The sequence below is a fragment of the Acipenser ruthenus genome, chromosome 1 (assembly GCF_902713425.1).
Source record: "Acipenser ruthenus chromosome 1, fAciRut3.2 maternal haplotype, whole genome shotgun sequence".
Taxonomy (NCBI): Eukaryota; Metazoa; Chordata; class Actinopteri; order Acipenseriformes; family Acipenseridae; genus Acipenser; species Acipenser ruthenus.
Genome location: NC_081189.1, coordinates 83,639,009 through 83,658,298, shown reverse-complemented (window position 1 = coordinate 83,658,298; position 19,290 = coordinate 83,639,009). Strand labels below are relative to the sequence as shown.

The 19,290-nt window shown below is 41.5% G+C and overlaps 1 protein-coding gene across 1 annotated transcript in view; it reads right to left on the bottom strand.

The window, feature by feature from the left end:
• The window catches only part of LOC117421063 (H/ACA ribonucleoprotein complex non-core subunit NAF1-like), a 59,565-nt gene extending 45,913 nt beyond the window's left edge, over positions 1-13,652 (bottom strand). The window contains exons 1-3 of the mRNA XM_059031262.1: positions 13,565-13,652; positions 7,627-8,240; positions 7,009-7,144 (exon numbers count right to left, since the gene is read on the bottom strand). Coding sequence (XP_058887245.1) covers positions 7,009-7,144; positions 7,627-8,222 — 732 coding nt within the window. The 5' untranslated portion in view covers positions 8,223-8,240; positions 13,565-13,652. The remainder of the gene's footprint in view (positions 1-7,008; positions 7,145-7,626; positions 8,241-13,564) is intronic.
• Between the last annotated feature and the right edge of the window lie 5,638 nt (positions 13,653-19,290).

The following is a 19,290-nucleotide window of genomic DNA, read 5'->3' as shown; positions in this document are numbered from 1 at the left end:
CAAGCGGGCTCTCTCACTCTCTGCGTGGCATGCACATGCTATCCAATCACAAGCGTCCCCACAGAGCGCGCTTTTAGACACTAATGAGCAAAGAGAAAGGGCTTGTCGGAAAAGAGTACTGCTGAAGAGAGCGTTGATTTGGTGGCCAAGAAGGGCGCATCCTCTGTCGCATGGCAGTATTTCGGCTTCAAACCAACTGATGTTACCCAAACGCAAGTCTTGTGCAAAAAGTGCCTCCGAGTTGTTGCGACAACTAGAGGCAACACAACTAATTTATTCAATGAGAGAGTGTTCAGCCACCTGGGGCTTGAAAGAGGAGAAGCAAGTTTGCATCACTACTGATAACGGGGCAAATGTGGTCAAGGCTATCGCGTTGAATGACTGGACCAGGCTCCAATGTTTTGGCCACAGACAGCTGCTTGCAATTGGTAAATGTTAGGCTACATGTTTTTAAGGCACTTTTGTAATTTAAATTATAATAATAATTGAGCCTACTCATACATAATTACACAATCATAAGCTTCCTATTCCATCTGCAGCCTATGGCTGCCTGAATATTATCTTAGGTTATTTAAGAACAACTCATAATAATAATAGAAAATAGGAACTCAATGTTATTAATTAATTAATGTTTATACCCTTTGCGGTCCATTTATTCAGCGTGTGTCAGGTCCAATTTACTTTCACACGCGCTGTTTAAAAGGTTTTTTTTCAGAGTAAAACAGGTTTAAAAGGCACTGCATATCAACAGTACACTCAGTACTGCATCTCCAGCCACGCCCCACCCTTTGTTCGCTATATTTTTCACATATGCCAAGAAATAAATAATAATAATAATAATAATAATAATAATAGTCGTGACTCGTGCATACTGATAAATCATCTCCTGATCACTTGTTTTATGACCAAACTCCTCAATAATGCGATCCAAGTCATTATTTTATTACTAGAACATCTCAAAAAGCTCTGCAAATGTCAGTGATATTCTCTGAAGTTCAGGGGCAGTCAAAACAAACGTTTGACTAACCAGGAGCTGGTGGACATTATTTTGATTTTAAGAAATTCAATAAAACAATGTTGGAAAAGATTTGGTTTTGTATTCAGTTAGCACAGTATGTATTTATTCCTATGATTTCATTTTAGAAGCGATGTTCTCTACCCTGACACTTGTTTTAACCATGTCTAATTGCATTTTTGAAGTTTTCACCCAAGTGTTTGAAAATCGCAATTCATAATCGCAATTGCAATATCTGGCCAAAAATCGCAATTAGATATTTTATCCAAATCGTGCAGCCCTAAGACATGTCAGATTCAGTTTTTTAAAAATTCAATTACAGCTTCAGATTTTCACTTCTTAAGCGCTCTAATTCACTCAGGACTAACAATCAGGTGTCCTCAGAGTTGGTCAAAAGCAAAGGATGTGGATTAGTGTTCATCGAGGAAAGTCGGTAAATTCAAATGGAAATGGTGGGGTTTATATGTAAAATTAGCTATGCGTAAAGTACTCGTGCTGTTTTTGAAGATTACTAGTGACATTTTGTGAAAATGTGGTTTCCATGCGCAGAGAACTGGTACACGAGTGAATCGAAGCTGCTATAATAAAGCAAAATACCCTGTGCCTGCTTGGTTAAAAATGTGTTTTACTGCTCTTGACCAAACTGTTTTTCAAATGTCAGGGGGGTTGGCTTGTCCTTGGTACTGAATCAGATTTCAACGGATTTATCCGACGACTCATTAATTAAAAATTAACTCGGAGGTATAAAATGAATCTGACAAACACAGGTATTGCAGATATTCCATGGCAGAAAACCGGCGGAGATGTTTCATTCAGGCAATACAGCATATAGGGGATCAGGTGATGCTGCGTATACTACCCTGGCTTAGAAACCCTACACGTCCGGATCGCTGACAGCTGCTGAGGAAGCATACAACATCATGCCTGGACAATACGGGTAGTGGGCACTTGAAAGGGAGGTGGCAGATACTGATGAAACAGACTGAAGTGCATTAATTCGTTCCCAAAATTGCCACTGCCTGCTACCTGCACAAACTCTTGTCAACAACAAAATTAGGTGTTCAAGAATCAGTGGCTACCTGCGAGACAGACGGGGAAGGTTACAGTCTCACGAGAAAAAAAAAAAGCGGCACTGCCTTTCACAACAAGCCCAAAACAAGCGCAACCCATGTTAGAGTGTGGGTGTTTATGCAAATTACAACCCGCAACTCTAAAAATTTATTATAAGCAGACTTGGCAACTGTGAAGGTTACCTCAGCCGCCAATTTCAATTGGACAGCAGCGATTTGAGGAGGCTCGTGCTGTCAGAGATGCTCTCCTTTCTTTTAAGTTGTGTTGGATTTACTGCTGTGTTAAATATTAATGATGCAAACAAAACACAATCAGTACGTTCATTTGCAATTTTATTTGGTTAGTTCTGAGAGGGCATCAACAACTTGGATGTTGTTGTGCTGTTTTGGGCGATCGAGTTGGCTCATGACATCCAGTTCACAAACTATACTTATTAACGTGGAGGGCAGACGCGCGTTGTCTTTGGACATAGCTGGGATAAAAAAAAGGACTGGAATTAAATTCAGTTAAGCAGCTGACTTGCTCTTCGTGTTTAACTTTAGCGTAGTTTTTACAGCAAGGGTATTCTCAAACAGCTACTTTAATACTATAACAAATGCATAATACAGTTAGTGGTAAGTGGCTTTATACAGAACTGTAAACCCACAAGATATATACAACATGACAGACCAGACACAGCAAAAAACAATAATAAAAAAAGGACGCCCGCATTAGCAGTAAGGTGAACTACTCTACTGCTAACCATAAAATCACCCATCAGCCACTACTTTCTGCCGTCTTGGAATCCACAGTAACAACTGACCTGATCCCTTGCAATATTTATAGTTAAGGATAAACACGCTCATTAACATTTACACGTGAAATGCCGGTTTCCATGTGAAACTGGGCATGGTTTTCCCATGTGTTTCATCATTTACATGAGTAAATGAGATTTACCCTATCTCGCTCTTTGGCCGTTTTTTCCGGTCACAAACCTGATTTACCTGAGTAATTCTCCCAAATGTGCACGCACATCGCCATTTCACGTGTAAATTGACCCGCATGGAAACCCCATGATTGTGCCAGAGAAGGCACTTTTGTGCATGATTTGTAAACAATGAACCGGCTGTAAGATGGCGGAAGAACAAAGCATATCAACTGGGATACATTTGTGGTAAACAGAATATTAAAATGATCGTGTGTGGTATTTTTTTTTTTATTTGAGTCACCAGACCACTGTTTTTTTGCATCATAGCTCTGGCACCATCAGTACATACACCAATACGCCACTCCCAATCCGGCCCAGCATCTTTAACTGCCTCTGAAATTCATGAGTGTTTTGTCGCTGTTAGTAGTTGTCTTTTGTTTTTGTAAATCACTAGACGGCTAACACGTCTCCGGAGATGTCGCCTTGGGCCAGCACTACCTGGAACAACACTACACCACAGTCACTGTATAATTGTTATCACCCACCACGAGCACTACTGCACGCACCCGGACTGGTGACTGTGTATTGTATTATTGGGGCGGATAACATGTGTGTATTATTTGGAGTGCAATCCCTTTATTACTGTTTCTTCCTTGCTTTACACATTGGTGTGTATTGCCGGAGGTTTATTGTTTGGTCACCAGACCCGGATACAATTAAAAACTGTTTCCAACTGGATTATAACTCTCTGTGTTTCATTACTGCACTGCATTACCCCTGCACCTGCACGTACCACTTACCACTTTGCCACAAACTTGTGTGAGGCTTACTGCTTTTTGCTATCCTTAACACTAGAAGCTCAGCAGCAGTCATTTTGGTGATTTTTGGTTTTAAAATGCAATTTTCTCCAGTCGTGTAACACATATGGGGCTGTGCGTTCGTGTACCTTTCTGTCCATATGTATTAAATATTCTCACAAAGCATGAAACGCGGGAGTGCAGAAATAAAGGAGATATATTACATTATACCTAAAAGCCCTGGGAGCAGTCCCATTGACGGCCACACATAAAAACAATTGTATTTTTATTATACAAAACTGTATTCTACTTTTATTATTTTTATTTAACAGTCTGCAATGTCTTTAGCTGTAATCAGATTAGTCTCTACTCTCTGTCTGAGTGAATGACTGACAAACTATTGTTTTCAATCAGCCTTTTGAAGCTGGCGCCTGCTTGCCAGTTGCGCTGCTTTGGTCAGTCAGTTAGTATCGGGACTAGTGAAAATAAATACCAGAGACTGTAGAGTTACAACACAACAAAATATGGAGTTGATGTTTTGGATCAGATGGCACGGAAGTATTCCTTGAAAGCTGGCTCACGACGGTGGCCTGTTCAGGCGTTTTACAATGTATTGGACCTTGCAGCCATCAACTCCTGGGTACTTTACAAAGAATGCACAGAGAAGAATTTACCAAGGAGAGAATATATTTTACAGTTAGCACAGGAACTTCGCAAGAAGCATTTGGAACAGAGGGAGATTACCAAGCGTGTACCCACAGCCGAAGCTGGCAACCCCGCTGAGAACCGCAAGAGACGCCAATGCCAGGCTGGCAAGTGCAATAAAAATAAAACTTCGGACAGCTGTGCCCTCTGCAGAAAGGCGGCGTGGAGAAGCGCATTATCTGTGTTGATTGTGAACAGCCTTAGACTCAAGGTAAAGGAATACCCTTTTGTCGAAAAAAAAGAAAAATAAATTAGACTTTTTTTATAACTTGTGCTGTGCGCTTCTGTAAAATGTTTTTTTCTAAGTTTTTTCTGATAATAAACCGATTGCTGTATTGCTATCGTTTCAGTTTTATAAATATGTATGTCCTTTAGAGGTACATGTAAAATGTTCATGAATGTTGAATGAAGATTTAATGCCTCTAACCTCTTTCAGAATGAATGTATTTACAGGTATTACATCGTGGTCTATTACATGGATATGTGCCTTTCAAAGGTTCCCCAGAAGGATGAATAGCACTGTGTACCACATATTTTCTTATATTCTTGTCTCTTCTATATGACATCAAGGGGGGAGTCTTGAAAATAGGCGCTGTAGATGGGTCTTGTTATAAAATTGTAAAGTTTCTTTGCACAATTGTCTGTATCTTTCTGTTGGTCGGGTGGTAAGTGAGGACCAGAGGGATTATATCATCTGTGTGTTGTATATTGTTATTATATAAAGCATTTTTTTCTATTTATATTTGAAATGCGGGATTTAGCTTTAGTGATGATCTTGTCTGGAAAGCCACAATTTCCAAAAAACACACACATTTCCTCGCTTTTGGCGAAGAAATCTTGATTGTCGCTGCAAATACGTCTGAGTTTTAACCGTTGTGAATAGTGAATCAAGTCACGGCAAGCCTTAGGGTGTGAGGAGTCATACTGCACATATGAATGAGAATCAGTTGGTTTGTAGTACACAGTGGTGTTAATGGTGGAATTCAAAACAGTGATGGAATTCTAAGAAAGATATACTATTGCCAGTTTCTGATATGTTCCATGTGAAATCCAGGGCTGGGTAGATTAATAATAATATAATAAAAATAATTGAATTATAATATAAATATATGCGCTTCAGTTGTTCAGATGTTTATGTGATGTACTCAATAAAAAATAATAAATAAACTAATTACATCCGACTGTTTCTCCTTTTGTTATACTATTTGTTTTGAATACAGCCATCAGAAAGATGGCTGCGGGGCTTCTAGGTATGAGTATATCTCCGGTCCTTCTAGTGTTAAAGCCACCATGTAGGACGTGTGGACAGCATTAGTATTCACACTGCTTCCTTGAAAAATGACGTCCTGTTTTTTCAGATTCGCAAACTTCCTGTGGAAAAAAATCAATAGATTTGTCCTTCGGGGAAGGAGGCTTGGTTTCTAAATGACAGCGCATTTTTGAAGGCTTCATACTTTCATGAGCAAGTACTTCACCACAAAGAACGTACTGCGGTTGCGGGTTAGTCACGGACCAACATGTAAACCCCAGCTCAATATTTTTCGTCTTATTTCTGACTTTTCGCTTTTGAAACATGACTTCCATGCTCAAATTCCTCACTAGCCGTCTTAGAAGCAGGCTTTTTCAAAAAACGATCCATATTACACAATGTAGCTCTCGAATACTGAAACTGATACACAAAAAGCTTTTCTTTGTAAAATGGTCACTTAGTTTATTATGTTTTCATGAGATTAACTCTTCTTTGCTTCATTGATTGACTCCTCTCTTTTATGGTTACCAGAATAATCTGCGAGAAATGTCAAGGAAAGGACCACATGATTATTAGTGCGTAACTTCCAAAAACAGCAGTACATCTGTAACTAAGTACTGGTTACCTAAAGAGATAGTGGGTGTCACAGATATGAGGAATGAGAAGAAAAGTAGAAAGTACTAATGAATAGTTATATAGGGAGGGCATGCTGTTTTTGTAAGTCGATGTGCATAAAAGTAATAAATAAAAAATACAAAATTAATCTACCAAATCATTTCCAACCCCCTTCAGACATCCCTGCAACCCCAAGTTTGAGAACCCCTGATCTATATAAACAAATTCCTAAAGATGGGAGGACTTTTCCTCCTAATGCATTAGTCACAATCCTGTTGTTGAATGACAAAAAAACAAGACACAATATGACAAGCTCGCCCCTCCCTTTGAAGAAGTTCAACTTACACAAAATACTAAATTTGATGAAATGTGTGAGACTGAAAAACAACAAAAAAAGTTATAATAAATATTACAAGAAACTCTGCTAACCACATTTGTTTAAATATGCATAGCCTACACAGCCTCAAAGAGCAGTTTCACCTAAATAAAAACCTTAAAATGTCACCCATAATGATAATTTATTAGCCATTAAATAAACACATCTTTGTGTTAGTATGTGCAGACTTATTCCTACATCATGACGGATTGCCATTTTATTCCATAGTCTACATGCTTCACTGAGCAGTAGTATAGAGATAAGTACACATACCTCAGGTAGAATTTCATCTTTAGTTTTTAAAGGCTGCGGTTTCCTCACTTTTCCAGGTCCCATACAGTCATCATCATCATCTGCTTCAGAAAGCACTAGACAGGGTGATGTGGAGGAGGAAGAAGAATCAGAATCACTGGGGAAAAAAAAAAATCAATCATGATTTTAATTTAGCGTGCAGTAGCTCTACATTTAATTCCAAGGATTTTGCACAACAGACATCTGATGTGGTGTGACTGAACAAAAAACAAGATATTACACTACAACTTCCATAAGGGGCTCTTCCGTAAATCAAACTCTCCTTAAATTTAGCGGTGCCTAAATTATTTGATCCTCTTTGTGTCCAAATTTGAATTAACAAGCAAAGGAACCAGAAGACATGAAAATCAAATTAACCCTCAAAGAAACAAGGGGTCAAAAAAAAAAAAAAAAAAGTCCAAACAAAAGAGAAGCCGACAGAATCTCCCACCTCTGTAGAACCATCTGTCAGCACATCCCAATTCCCTTAACTGAATAATGAGTTTTAAAACATCAACGGTACTATCACAGTCACAAAACACTTTTCCTAAATGCCATATATTACCCTCCCCCATCAAAAGTTTAAATATGCATAAAAACCTTTCTGATGAAGAGTCTTCCGATGGAGTGCTTTCATCATTGCCTTCAACAGCACCCCCCTCCTGAATTTCGCTCTTCACAGTCACATGATCCTGAGGACAGTTGCCACCTTCCTCAGCATGCAAGCCTGCTGTTTCCTGTGTTTCATCAAGAATCTGCGAGGAATTCATGAAATTAAGGGTCTGCATTTGGGCAGCCACTGAAACCTCCATCTCTTCATCGTTGGACTTCTGGTCAACAGCTTGTCTTGTCAAACCAGTTATGTCACAAATATTTGTTTCTGGCTTTTGAAATGTTATATCTGCATTATTAAACTGGTCCGTGACTTCTGGCAGCAAATTGCCATTTACTTCTTTAGCACCTGTGAAATCCTCCATACCAGGCTGATGTTCTTTGTAACCATGGATTTCAATATCAAGTTCATTATTGATCACTGTAGTAAATTGCAGCTTCTCCATTTCACCAGACTCTGATGTCTGAACAGAAAATGTTTCAGAAGCTAAGGATTTACAATGATCTTGTTCCATCACAGCAGTGTTTTCCAAAATATTGTCATCTGTCAAAGTCTCCTTGGTTGTTGCTGGTAGTTGTGCCATACTGTATTACATTAATATCTGGAGGACCCACACACCAAAAAAAAAAAAAAAAGTGTCAGATTGACACAAGTATGTACATATCACATTATATACAGTAATTCAACTTAATTGCTTCAATCAAATTTGCATTTGGAAAAGAAGTTAAACAGAGCTTTGTTAATGATTTTTTGTTACCACTCAATCCGTCAGTGTAGCTGCTGACACCATGCTCATTAGTTACTATGGTAGATTGTGGAATTATCTATACCAAATTCAAGAATAGTCTGTATGTGTATAAAATGGTTATTGTGCATTGTGACAACCATCATTAATAATCACTTACTGCATTTGCATTTACTCATAAACACATTGGTAGCCTTCCACCGACAAATGTCTGTCAATAATGTAATCTGTTAATGTCATTGATTTTATATTATTGCATGGCAGCTTCATTCATGTGTGTTTGTCATGGAACAGAACATATAAACCAGATTTAGTCAGAAAATAGAAAAGGCTCATAACTGAAGTAAAACACTGTGCAGTTTGCAATACACTTCAACCTACCACGCCAGGGGTAGAAAATTACCAAAATCTTAACATGCCCGGTCAGGCATGTAGCTCTAAATTTGACATGCCCAACACAAAATTTTACACGCCCAAGTGTGAAACTGAAAAACACTTTTCTGCTGTTGGTGATTCCACACCGACAGGACTTCTGGACTGCATATCCTGCTGTGTGTCACCAGTGTGTCTAGTGCCAACAGTCTCAAACATCCAATGTTCCACTGCTGCATCCTCTTACTTGTCTTTCCCCCCCCCCCCCCCCATCAAATAAGCATACATCCAGTGTTTAATTTGTGCCAGGGCATAGCCCCGGAATCTCTGCGCGTGCACAGTCATTTTCCAGGTACCTCTAGTTAAAAATCTCATAAAATGCTTTCTTTTTAAATTCTCAACACAGTTGTATCAAGGCTGCAAGTTCTTGCGTGCGCGCTAAAGACAGTCCTCTGCCACGTTTGTACCCTACTTTAAATTACTTTACGATTTCAGCTTGAGTGCCTTTAAGTATGGTGACACTGGCTGCAACTCTATTCTCGTTTTTCTACACAAATAAGTTTACTTGATTTAAAAAACGTCATGAATGATACAAGCAACTTCTTACACTACTTGGTTTGATTAAATGAGTAGTACAAAATAAAATATGAAAGCTGAACATTAAATTTCAACAAAGAACAACAACAACTTTAATGAAAAAAATATATTGTAGCCTACTTCAATAGGAACATTAGCCGGCTATATTATACTAAACCAAAAAAAATAAAAATAAAAAATAACAATCTGGTTCTCTCGTGCCTTTTTCAATGAATATAATTTAATTAATAGAGAATAAAAACATACTAAGATAACAACTACCTAGCCCAAGTTTAATCATTTTTATAATCTACCAGCAGCTTCTGTTGCTACACATCGCTGATAATAGTGCAGACCGTGGGTCAAACCAATGTTCGTGTTGGGGTGCGTATTTTTTTTTTTTTTTTAATCAATGTTGTCCTCTGAATGTCTTAATTTGTTTGTTTTTTTAAACCATTTACATACAAAACATGTATACAGGCTTTTTTAAAATGTATTTATTATTTATCATGTGGTTGCCTTTAATTAATTTTTCTACACGTATACTACTTTGTATATAAATGTAGAATATGTGAATGTAAACATCTAACATAGTACGTACAATACTCTTTCAAATAAACGTGTTATGATTTTGAATGTGTTCTTCTTAGGGTCGGTATTATTGTCATTGCTTGCGCCCCGGCACCTCTTTCGTTACAAATAAGCACTGCATACCAGGGGCGCTGGAGCTAGGGGTGCTGGGGGAGCAGCAGCAACCCCTGGTTTTGCATGACTTCCATCATATACAGGAGTTACAGTTTTATTCAATGGCTTTCAGCACCCCCACTTCAAAAATTGCTCCAGCGCCTTTGCTGCATACATCTAGTATGCTATCACATAAACAAAGTGTTGGGTGGGAAAAAAACAAACAAACGGCCAAAACAGTTTAACAATGCTTACTCAGACACAAAACAGCATTATTTTAAAATAAACTTTAAAATCCTTATGTCACCTGTTTCACATTACAATTGGATTATATTTTATTAAACTACACTATAATAGTGTTCTAAAATATCTTTTATCATTTATACTTTTGCACTGTAACTAAGAACTAAAGCTTGTTTTGAGTGCTTCCGCCAAAAAACCCTGACTTTGAATCTCGACATCTGTGACGTCACTAGGGGAAAACACGAACCATAAACCATAAACATGAATGCATATGTCTATGGCATAAACAAAATGATCATACATACATGCCTATTCGTGATGGTTAAACGGTGTCAAAAATACATTTCACCTCAGATAGACACAAGGGAATGCATTGCATGAAAAAAAAAAAGTACTGTATTCGTGGAAGTAAAATCATCGAGTTTGTCCGTGCTGAATGCAATGATCACTTCATACAAAATGGAACACGGAACACTGAGACTAAAGCTTTTGTTTGTTGGTTTCTGGCAGGTACACATTTTATTTTTTCTCTTTTGTAAGACACTGGTACACAAGTTCACAAACACATGCAGACCTTTACAAAGACAGCTGTTCAAGAAGACAATCATCAAGTGACCATTGATTCATTTTCCCCTGACAACAGCAGAACCATTTAGAAACTGCAATATTATTATTATTATTATTATTTTTTTTTTTACCAGCCTTAAACAATTTCGTACCGTTTACTTGTATATCAAAAATACGTTTTTAAACAGATGCATCTATAAAACACTTCATACAGATATAAAAATGATTACCATAGATTGTTCTTTCTTACCCTATGCACTAGTGCTCAATACTACTAGGCTATCCACTGCACATAATCAGTTCTCTGCAAGTGTTACATTTGTTTTTTCAGAAGTTGAAGAGCTATACATGACCATGCAAGTCAATGCTTGAAACGGTAAACACTGCATATAAATATAATAAATGGGAAAAAAAATATATAGAAATAAACTTTTTTTTTTTTTACCATAAATGAACTGTTAGCCGGGTTTAACTGTATACAAGAACATTCAGAATTGCCGACCTGCAGACAAGGGGGCGTGTCGTTCGCATTCCTCATGCCAGCGTGGTTATTTTCTCCTGCTGGAGGTTCAAAACAGTTCAGAATCGGGCCTCAAACCACTTATTCTTCCTCCCCACACTTTCTTTCATTACACACCACACTCCTGCTGTTCTTATTGTAATACAGACTACTCATAACATCGGAGAAATTCGTAATTATCGCTTTCACAGTCTGAAGCCATGTATATCTCACAGCTGTTCCTGGTATGTGTTCACCTGGTGACGTCACACCAACTTCGAGCATCTCCAGTGCGTTGTCGGTATTTTACGGAATTATTTATAGTTTTACTTCTCTTAGTGCTCTAAAATTGATCATGGATATTTAATTTCTTGCTCATTGTGAAAGTAAACCAAGTACAACCCCACAGCCCAAAAATGATTTTCTATGCGAGACATGGACTTTAAAGAATGCTCAAAATTTGCTGAATCTCTGATTAAACGTTTTTTGTTATCCTCCCCCCACATCCATCCCCTCCCCTCCCATCCCCTCCCCCATCCCCTCCCCTCCATCCACTCCATCATCCCATCCCATCCCCTCCCCTCCATCCACTCCATCATCCCATCCCCTCCCCCATCCCCTCCCCTCCATCCACTCCATCATCCCATCCCATCCCCTCCCCCATCCCCTCCCCTCCATCCACTCCATCATCCCATCCCCTCCATCCACTCCATCATCCCATCCCATCCCCTCCCCTCCATCCACTCCATCATCCCATCCCATCCCCTCCCCTCCATCCACTCCATCATCCCATCCCCTCCCCCATCACCTCCCCTCCATCCACTCCATCATTCCATCCCCTCCCCCATCCCCTCCCCTCCATCCACTCCATCATCCCATCCCATCCCCTCCCCTCCATCCACTCCATCATCCCATCCCCTCCCCTCCATCCACTCCATCATCCCATCCCCTCCCCCATCCCCTCCCCTCCATCCACTCCATCATCCCATCCCATCCCCTCCCCTCCATCCACTCCATCATCCCATCCCATCCCCCATCCCCTCCATCCACTCCATCATCCCATCCCCTCCCCTCCCCTCCATCCACTCCATCCCCTCCCCATCCCCTCCCCTCCATCCACTCCCCCATCCCATCCCCTCCATCATCCCATCCCATCCCCTCCCCATCATCCACTCCCCCATCCCATCCCCTCCATCCCATCCCCTCCCCTCCATCCACTCCCCCATCCCATCCATCCCATCCCCTCCCCTCCCCTCCATCCACTCCCCCATCCCATCCCCTCCATCCACTCCCCTCCCCTCCATCCACTCCCCCATCCCATCCCCTCCATCCACTCCCCCATCCCATCCCCTCCATCCACTCCCCCATCCCATCCCCTCCATCCACTCCCCCATCCCATCCACTCCCCCATCCCATCCCCTCCATCCACTCCCCCATCCCATCCCCTCCCCCTCATCCCCTCATGTCGGTAAGAATTTGCAAATACAATCCATTATCACTCCGACAGCAGAATAACTTAACCAAATAGCAGCTCAAAACACTCGGGCATCACATTCTGCTATTCGCGCAGATGCACAGGGACGCAATACTAGAACACACGAGATGCTGGCTGGAAGTGATGTAGCTACAAAAAGAAAAAGTGATGTGGTAACAAATACGAAAGTTTAAATCTATAATAATGTAATCACTCGCTTTTGTTTTAGGTCATTAAAAGTTTGGTAGGTGCCCGAATCGGGATGTAAGGTTTTCGTACACTGCGCGCGCGCACACACACACACACACACACACACACACACACACACACACACACACACACACACAGATAGATAGACTATAGATAGATATTATAGACAATACAATATCGTTTGTTGAGTACATGGTAGTCATTCTAGTAACTGCTTTGTTGTAGAAAGTTCTGTGAGAAACAAAAAAAAACAACCTGCTTTTAAACTCAGCAACACACTCTGCTCCTACTCAAGTACATGGCAAATCAGATAAATCATACAATAATCGATACATAGTTCTAACTATAACCATCCAAAATACATATGACGGTACGGTTTATTCAATGACACACATTGATCCGTGTACAGTATGAAAACCATAAACAAACATATGTAAATGTACTGCAAGACAGAGTCTAATCAGTTACACATCAATGAACATACCGATAAGTCTTAATGCAAAAAAAAGTTTCGATAAAGTTTTTTTTTAAAAAACGTGGTTAACAGGTCCTTACCACTTGTCTTCCACCACAACACGTTGCTTACTTGCTTCCACTCAGTCTGTTCCGGTTGCCTGTTTCTACGCATGACGTAGAATATATGCGTCATTTTATGACGTTTGGTGCTTGTATCCCTATTCGGCCCTGTCAGCTTCGGGAGCTTTCGGGAGCTTTCGGGAAGGCAAGTCAGTTGCTTTACACGCAGATGTGGGTGTTGTTTACGCTCTAATTCAGCGGTTCTTAATTTTTTTTTTTTGTTCGAGGACCACACAATAAACAGTATAACTGTTAAAAAAAAAAAAGAAAATCACGGTTATAATATTAAGAATAACCGTAGACTTACCTTTCTTTGTTTTAATGCGATGGGTGTGTGTTTCTATGGAGGATAATTTGTGCCTAAATAAATAAATAAATAAATAAATAAATAAATAAATACAAAAAACACAATAAATACACACATAAATAAATACCGAAATAAATAAATACAGTTGCTATGCAATGTATTTCGATTTTTAATTTATTGTGTTTATCTTAATTTAGTTTATCTATGTATTTATTTCGTTTATTTATTATTTATTTATTTGTTTTTTTGTTTATTTATTAATTTTGGCACAAATTATCCTCCATATGTTTCTGTGAGCAAAGTTATTTTAAAATTGTTATCTCAAATAACGGTTCTAGTTTACCTTTCATAACGAATTTACCGAAAGGAAAAAAAAAAAAAAAAAAATATATATATATATATATATATATATATATATATATATATATATATATATATATATATATGCTTCAATGAGTAATTCGGCTGGTCAAGAGTACTCAATTTTGTTATGTTAGCCTCCATGCTAGTCCCATGCTAGTCTCAATCGCTCCGTAAACAGTGCTGACATACCGCAATCATGATAGCCTGTTATGGTCGATTGCAGCGTACCCAAATTAGTCCACTTGATGCGTCTAACTAGTGGATTAAACAGGTTTAGTCCACTTGCTTGGACTAAAATTAGTACACTTGTTAATCCCGATTGCACCAGGTGGATCGTCCACTAAATCGGACTAATCTACATTCCTAATCTACATTAATGACTTAGATTCTGGTATAGTAAGCAAACTTGTTAAAAATGCAGATGACACAAAAATAGGAAGAGTGGCAAACACTGATGCAGCAGCAAAGGTCATTCAAAATGATCTAGACAGCATTCAGAACTGGGCAGACACATGGCAAATTACATGAAATTGAAGAAGTAATCTATGAAAAAGACTTTATGTTGACTCAGAAATGTCTTCATCTAGACAATGTGGGGAAGCTATAAAAAAGGCCAATAAGATGCTCGGATATATAGTGAAAAGTGTTGAATTTAAATCAAGAGAAGTAATGTTAAAACTTTACAAAGGATTAGTAAGAGCTCATCTAGAATACTGTGTTCAGTTCTGGTCACCTCGCTACAAAAAGGATATTGCTGCTCTAGAAAGAGTGCAAAGAAGAGCGACCAGAATTATTCCTGGTTTAAAAGGCATGTCATATGCAGACAGGCTAAAAGAATTGAAACTATTCAGTTTTGAACAAAGAAGACTACGCGTGATCTGATTCAAGCATTCAAAATTCTAAAAGGTATTGACAATGTCGACCCAAGGGACTTTTTCGACCTGAAAAAAGAAACAAGGACCAGGGGTCACAAATGGAGATTAGATAAAGGGGCATTCAGAACAGAAAATATGAGGCACTTTTTTACACAGAGAATTGTGAGGGTCTGGAACCAACTCCCCAGTAATGTTGTTGAAGCTGACACTCTGGGATCTTTCAAGAAGTTGCTTGATGAGATTCTGGGATCAATAAGCTACTAACAACCAAACGAGCAAGATGGGCCGAATGGCCTCCTCTCGTTTGTAAACTTTCTTATGTTCTTATGTTCTAATAACCCAGTGTTTCAAGTGAAAGGCATCACTAAAATGTAACAGAATACAGAACTATATACAATATTTTAAAATATTATATCAAATTGACAATTGCACTGTGTACGTTGTATCATTACCTTGTATCATTGATACACAATATTAAGCTAAGCAATTATACATTTTCTAGGTAGACTGAGAATGTAGCCTATAATTTAAATATGTGGCACCTTTTTCCTTTTTTCTCATTTATTATATATGTGTTTGCCCGAATCACGCCAAATGGAGCCTAATTAAAACGCTTTTTATCATTAATAGGCCTATATGTATTACTGTATATTTCATATTTCTGATTTTTTTTATCGGTGCTTTCAATATCCTCAGTGTTTTTAATCAAATGTTCGTAATGACGATTTACACGATGTCTGAGTTTGTCTTTACACCTTAAATTGTGAATTTCAATCCGCACTTGTAGAGGCTTATTATGGGTTAGTCCTCATTGTCTGGCTAACTTGTACCACTTGTTCAGACTAGCTAAACCACTTGCTGTTTGGCACGCTGCAATGAATCAGAACGATAGGTTGCGGATGCAACCCCGGTTCCCTGAAAGAGAAAATAACCATCAAGGTATGGGATATTGCCGTCAGGCAGTAGCGATTGGCTGAGCTTTTATAGCAAAGCTGCCGATAGGCCTCTGCGCGAGCTGCCACGTAAGCCCGCCCCCTTGGGAGCTTACTATACGCAGCGCGCAGAGACTCACTTCCTCTTTTGCTCTTCAGGCCGTGAAGGCTTCTGAAGCGACCACGCGGCTTGATGGTTATTTTCTCTTTCAGGGAACCGGGGTTGCATCCGCAACCTATCGTTCCCTTTCAAGTCGAAAATAACCATCAAGGTATGGGAACAGTGTACCCAAGCCGTCGCGAGGGAGGATTCTCGGCAGTAGGACAGACTTACGTCATAACGCAACTGCGTAGGCAGAACATCTAGGCATATGCGGAGCTGCGCCTCAGCGTCTATGCTCGTAATGACACCTGTCTTAAAGGTGGAACAGTCAACACCATGCTATCAACCACTCTATACGTCCGCATCCTGAGGCGTCGTAGAGTGTAAAACAGATGCTCCAAACAGTGGAGCAGAGGAATCCAGTACATTTAACCTGTAAAACCTCATGAAAGTATGCGGCGTAGCCCAACTGGCTGCCGCGCAAATATCAGACACCGGCACCCCTCGAAAGAGGGCCCAGGATGTCGCCATACCCCTGGTAGAATGCGCCTTCAACTGCCCTGGTGGTGGAAGGCCTGCAGATTCATACGCTAATTTAATAGCATCCACTATCCAGTGGGAAAGGCGCTGTTTAGACAGCGGCTGACCCAAAGATCTAGAACCATGGCATATGAACAACTGTTCTGTCTGCCTCTCAGTCTTTGTACGGTCCATATAACACCTCAATGCCCTCACGGGGCAGAGCATGTGTAACCGCTCTTCCTCTGGGGAAGAAAAAGGAGGAGGATGGAACGCCATCAACTCGACTGACTGGTTCATGTGGAACGGGGATATAACCTTTGGTAAAAAGGCCGGATTAGGGCGCATGGAGACCTTAGAACCGTCTCCTGCAAAACGAGTACAAGAAGGATGCACTGAAAGTGCATGTAACTCGCTCACGCGTTTTGCTGATACCACAGCCAGCAAAAAAGCTGTCTTAATAGATATGAGCTTCATATCCACGCTGTGGAGAGGCTCAAACGGTGCCTTGGTAAGGGCTTCTAGCACCACATCAAGGCTCCACGACGGTAAACTGGTCGTTCTTGGAGGCCGCAAGCGTCTTGCACCTTTCAGAAACTGAGATGCCAAAAAATGGCAACCAGGTGATAACCCGTCAATGCGTACATGACAAACCGAAATGGCGGCTAAATACACTTTAAGTGTAGAAGGAGATTTCCCTTCATCCAGCAGTTTCTGTAGAAACTGCAATATTACTGCCATAGGACAGGAGACTGGGTCGTGGCTCTCAGCCAGACACCAACTCTGAAACAGCTGCCACTTATACGCATACTGCGACCTAGTAGAGGGCGCTCTCGCACTCTGGATGGTCGATATAACTGCAGTCGAAAGCCCTAAGGCTGACAGGCGCTCCCGCTCAGGGGCCAAGCCCACAACTGCATGAGTTTGGGGTTCGGATGCCAAAGCTGTCCTTGAGCTTGGGACAACAAGTCCGCTCGCAAAGGGAGTTCCCTCGGGCGACCGTGCAGTAACTGCACTAGACTCGGGAACCATATTCTCCGAGGCCACCGAGGAGCGATCAGAATCACTGTCGCTCGCTCTACCCTGACCTTCTCCAAGAAGGTGGGGAGCATCGGAATCGGTGGAAAGGCATACAGGAGCCCTGGCGGCCATTCGTGAGCCAGTGCATCCACCCCCAGGGGGCTGTCGAGGTCCTTCACCGAGAACCATAGAGGACAGTGCGTGGTCTCTCGCGAAGCGAAGAGATCGACCTGCGCTGTGCCGAACCATTCCCAGATGCGCTCCACCACTTGAGGGTGGAGACGCCATTCGCCCGCAAGAGGACCTCCTCTGGACAGGAGATCCGCTGCGTAATTGACTCTGCCCGGCAGATGAACTGCACGCAGAGAGGCTAAACGCGGTTGAGCCCAGAGCAACAGCCGCGTTACCATCTGGTGAAGACTGGGGGACCGCAATCCGCCCTGGCGATTGATATACGCCACTACTGTGGTGTTGTCTGACCGCACTAACACGTGCTTGTCTAGAAGCACTGGCAAGAAGTGCCGGAGGGCGAGGTCCACCGCTCTGAGCTCCAGAGCGTTGATGTGGGCTGACCTCCAGGGTCCTGACCACACTCCACGGGTCCCTGTCCCGTTCCAGACTGCTCCCCAACCGTGGTTGGAAGCGTCGGTCGTGATGACCTGCCTTCTGAAAATGGGACCCAAGCGTACGCCTTGGCGGAGGTTTGACGGAACTCTCCACCAGCGTAGCGCTTCCCAGCAGGCTCGGGATACCCTTAGCCTGCGGTGTTTGTCTCTCCGCGGATGCAACGCGAAGGCATTGAACCAGGCCTGCAGAGGTCTCTGGTGTAGTAAGCCCAAAGGAAGGGCTTGTGAGGCGGCAGCCATCAACCCCAGCATGCGCTGACACAGCTCCATGCTGACTGTTTGTCTCAACCTGAATAGGGAAAGACACCGCTCTATTGAGGCAACTCTTTGTGTCGACAGGGTCGCTTCCATGGACACTGAGTCCAGATGCAGACCCAAGAACTCGGTCTGTTGGCTCGGCACTAGGCGGCTCTTTTCTGAATTGATCTTCAGACCTAGCCGCCGAAGATGGTCTGTAACCATCACTGTGTGCTGTGCCACCTGCTCCTTTGACTGCGCGCAGACGAGCCAGTCGTCCAGATAATTCAGCAGTCGGACACCTTGAGCCCGCAAGGGAGCTAGAATGGCATCCATACATTTCGAAAAGGTTCGAGGAGCTAGTGACAGGCCGAACGGAAGGACACAAAACTCGTATACCCTGCTCTGGAATGCGAAACGCAGATACTTCCTGTGACCCGGGCAGATGGGAACGTGAAAGTACGCATCTGTCAGGTCCACGGTGGTGAACCAGTCGCCGTGTCGGACTGACTGGATGATGTGCCTGTGCGTAAGCATCCTGAACGATAACACCCGCAGGTATTTGTTCAGTACTCGCAGATCTAAAATAGGACGGAGCCCGCCGTCCTTCTTGGGCACCAGGAAGTATTTGGAATAGAACCCCTGGTCGATCAGAGCAGGGTCTACTTGTTGAATGGCACGCTTGCTGAGCAATGCTTGTATTTCCACATTCAGAGCTGAGGA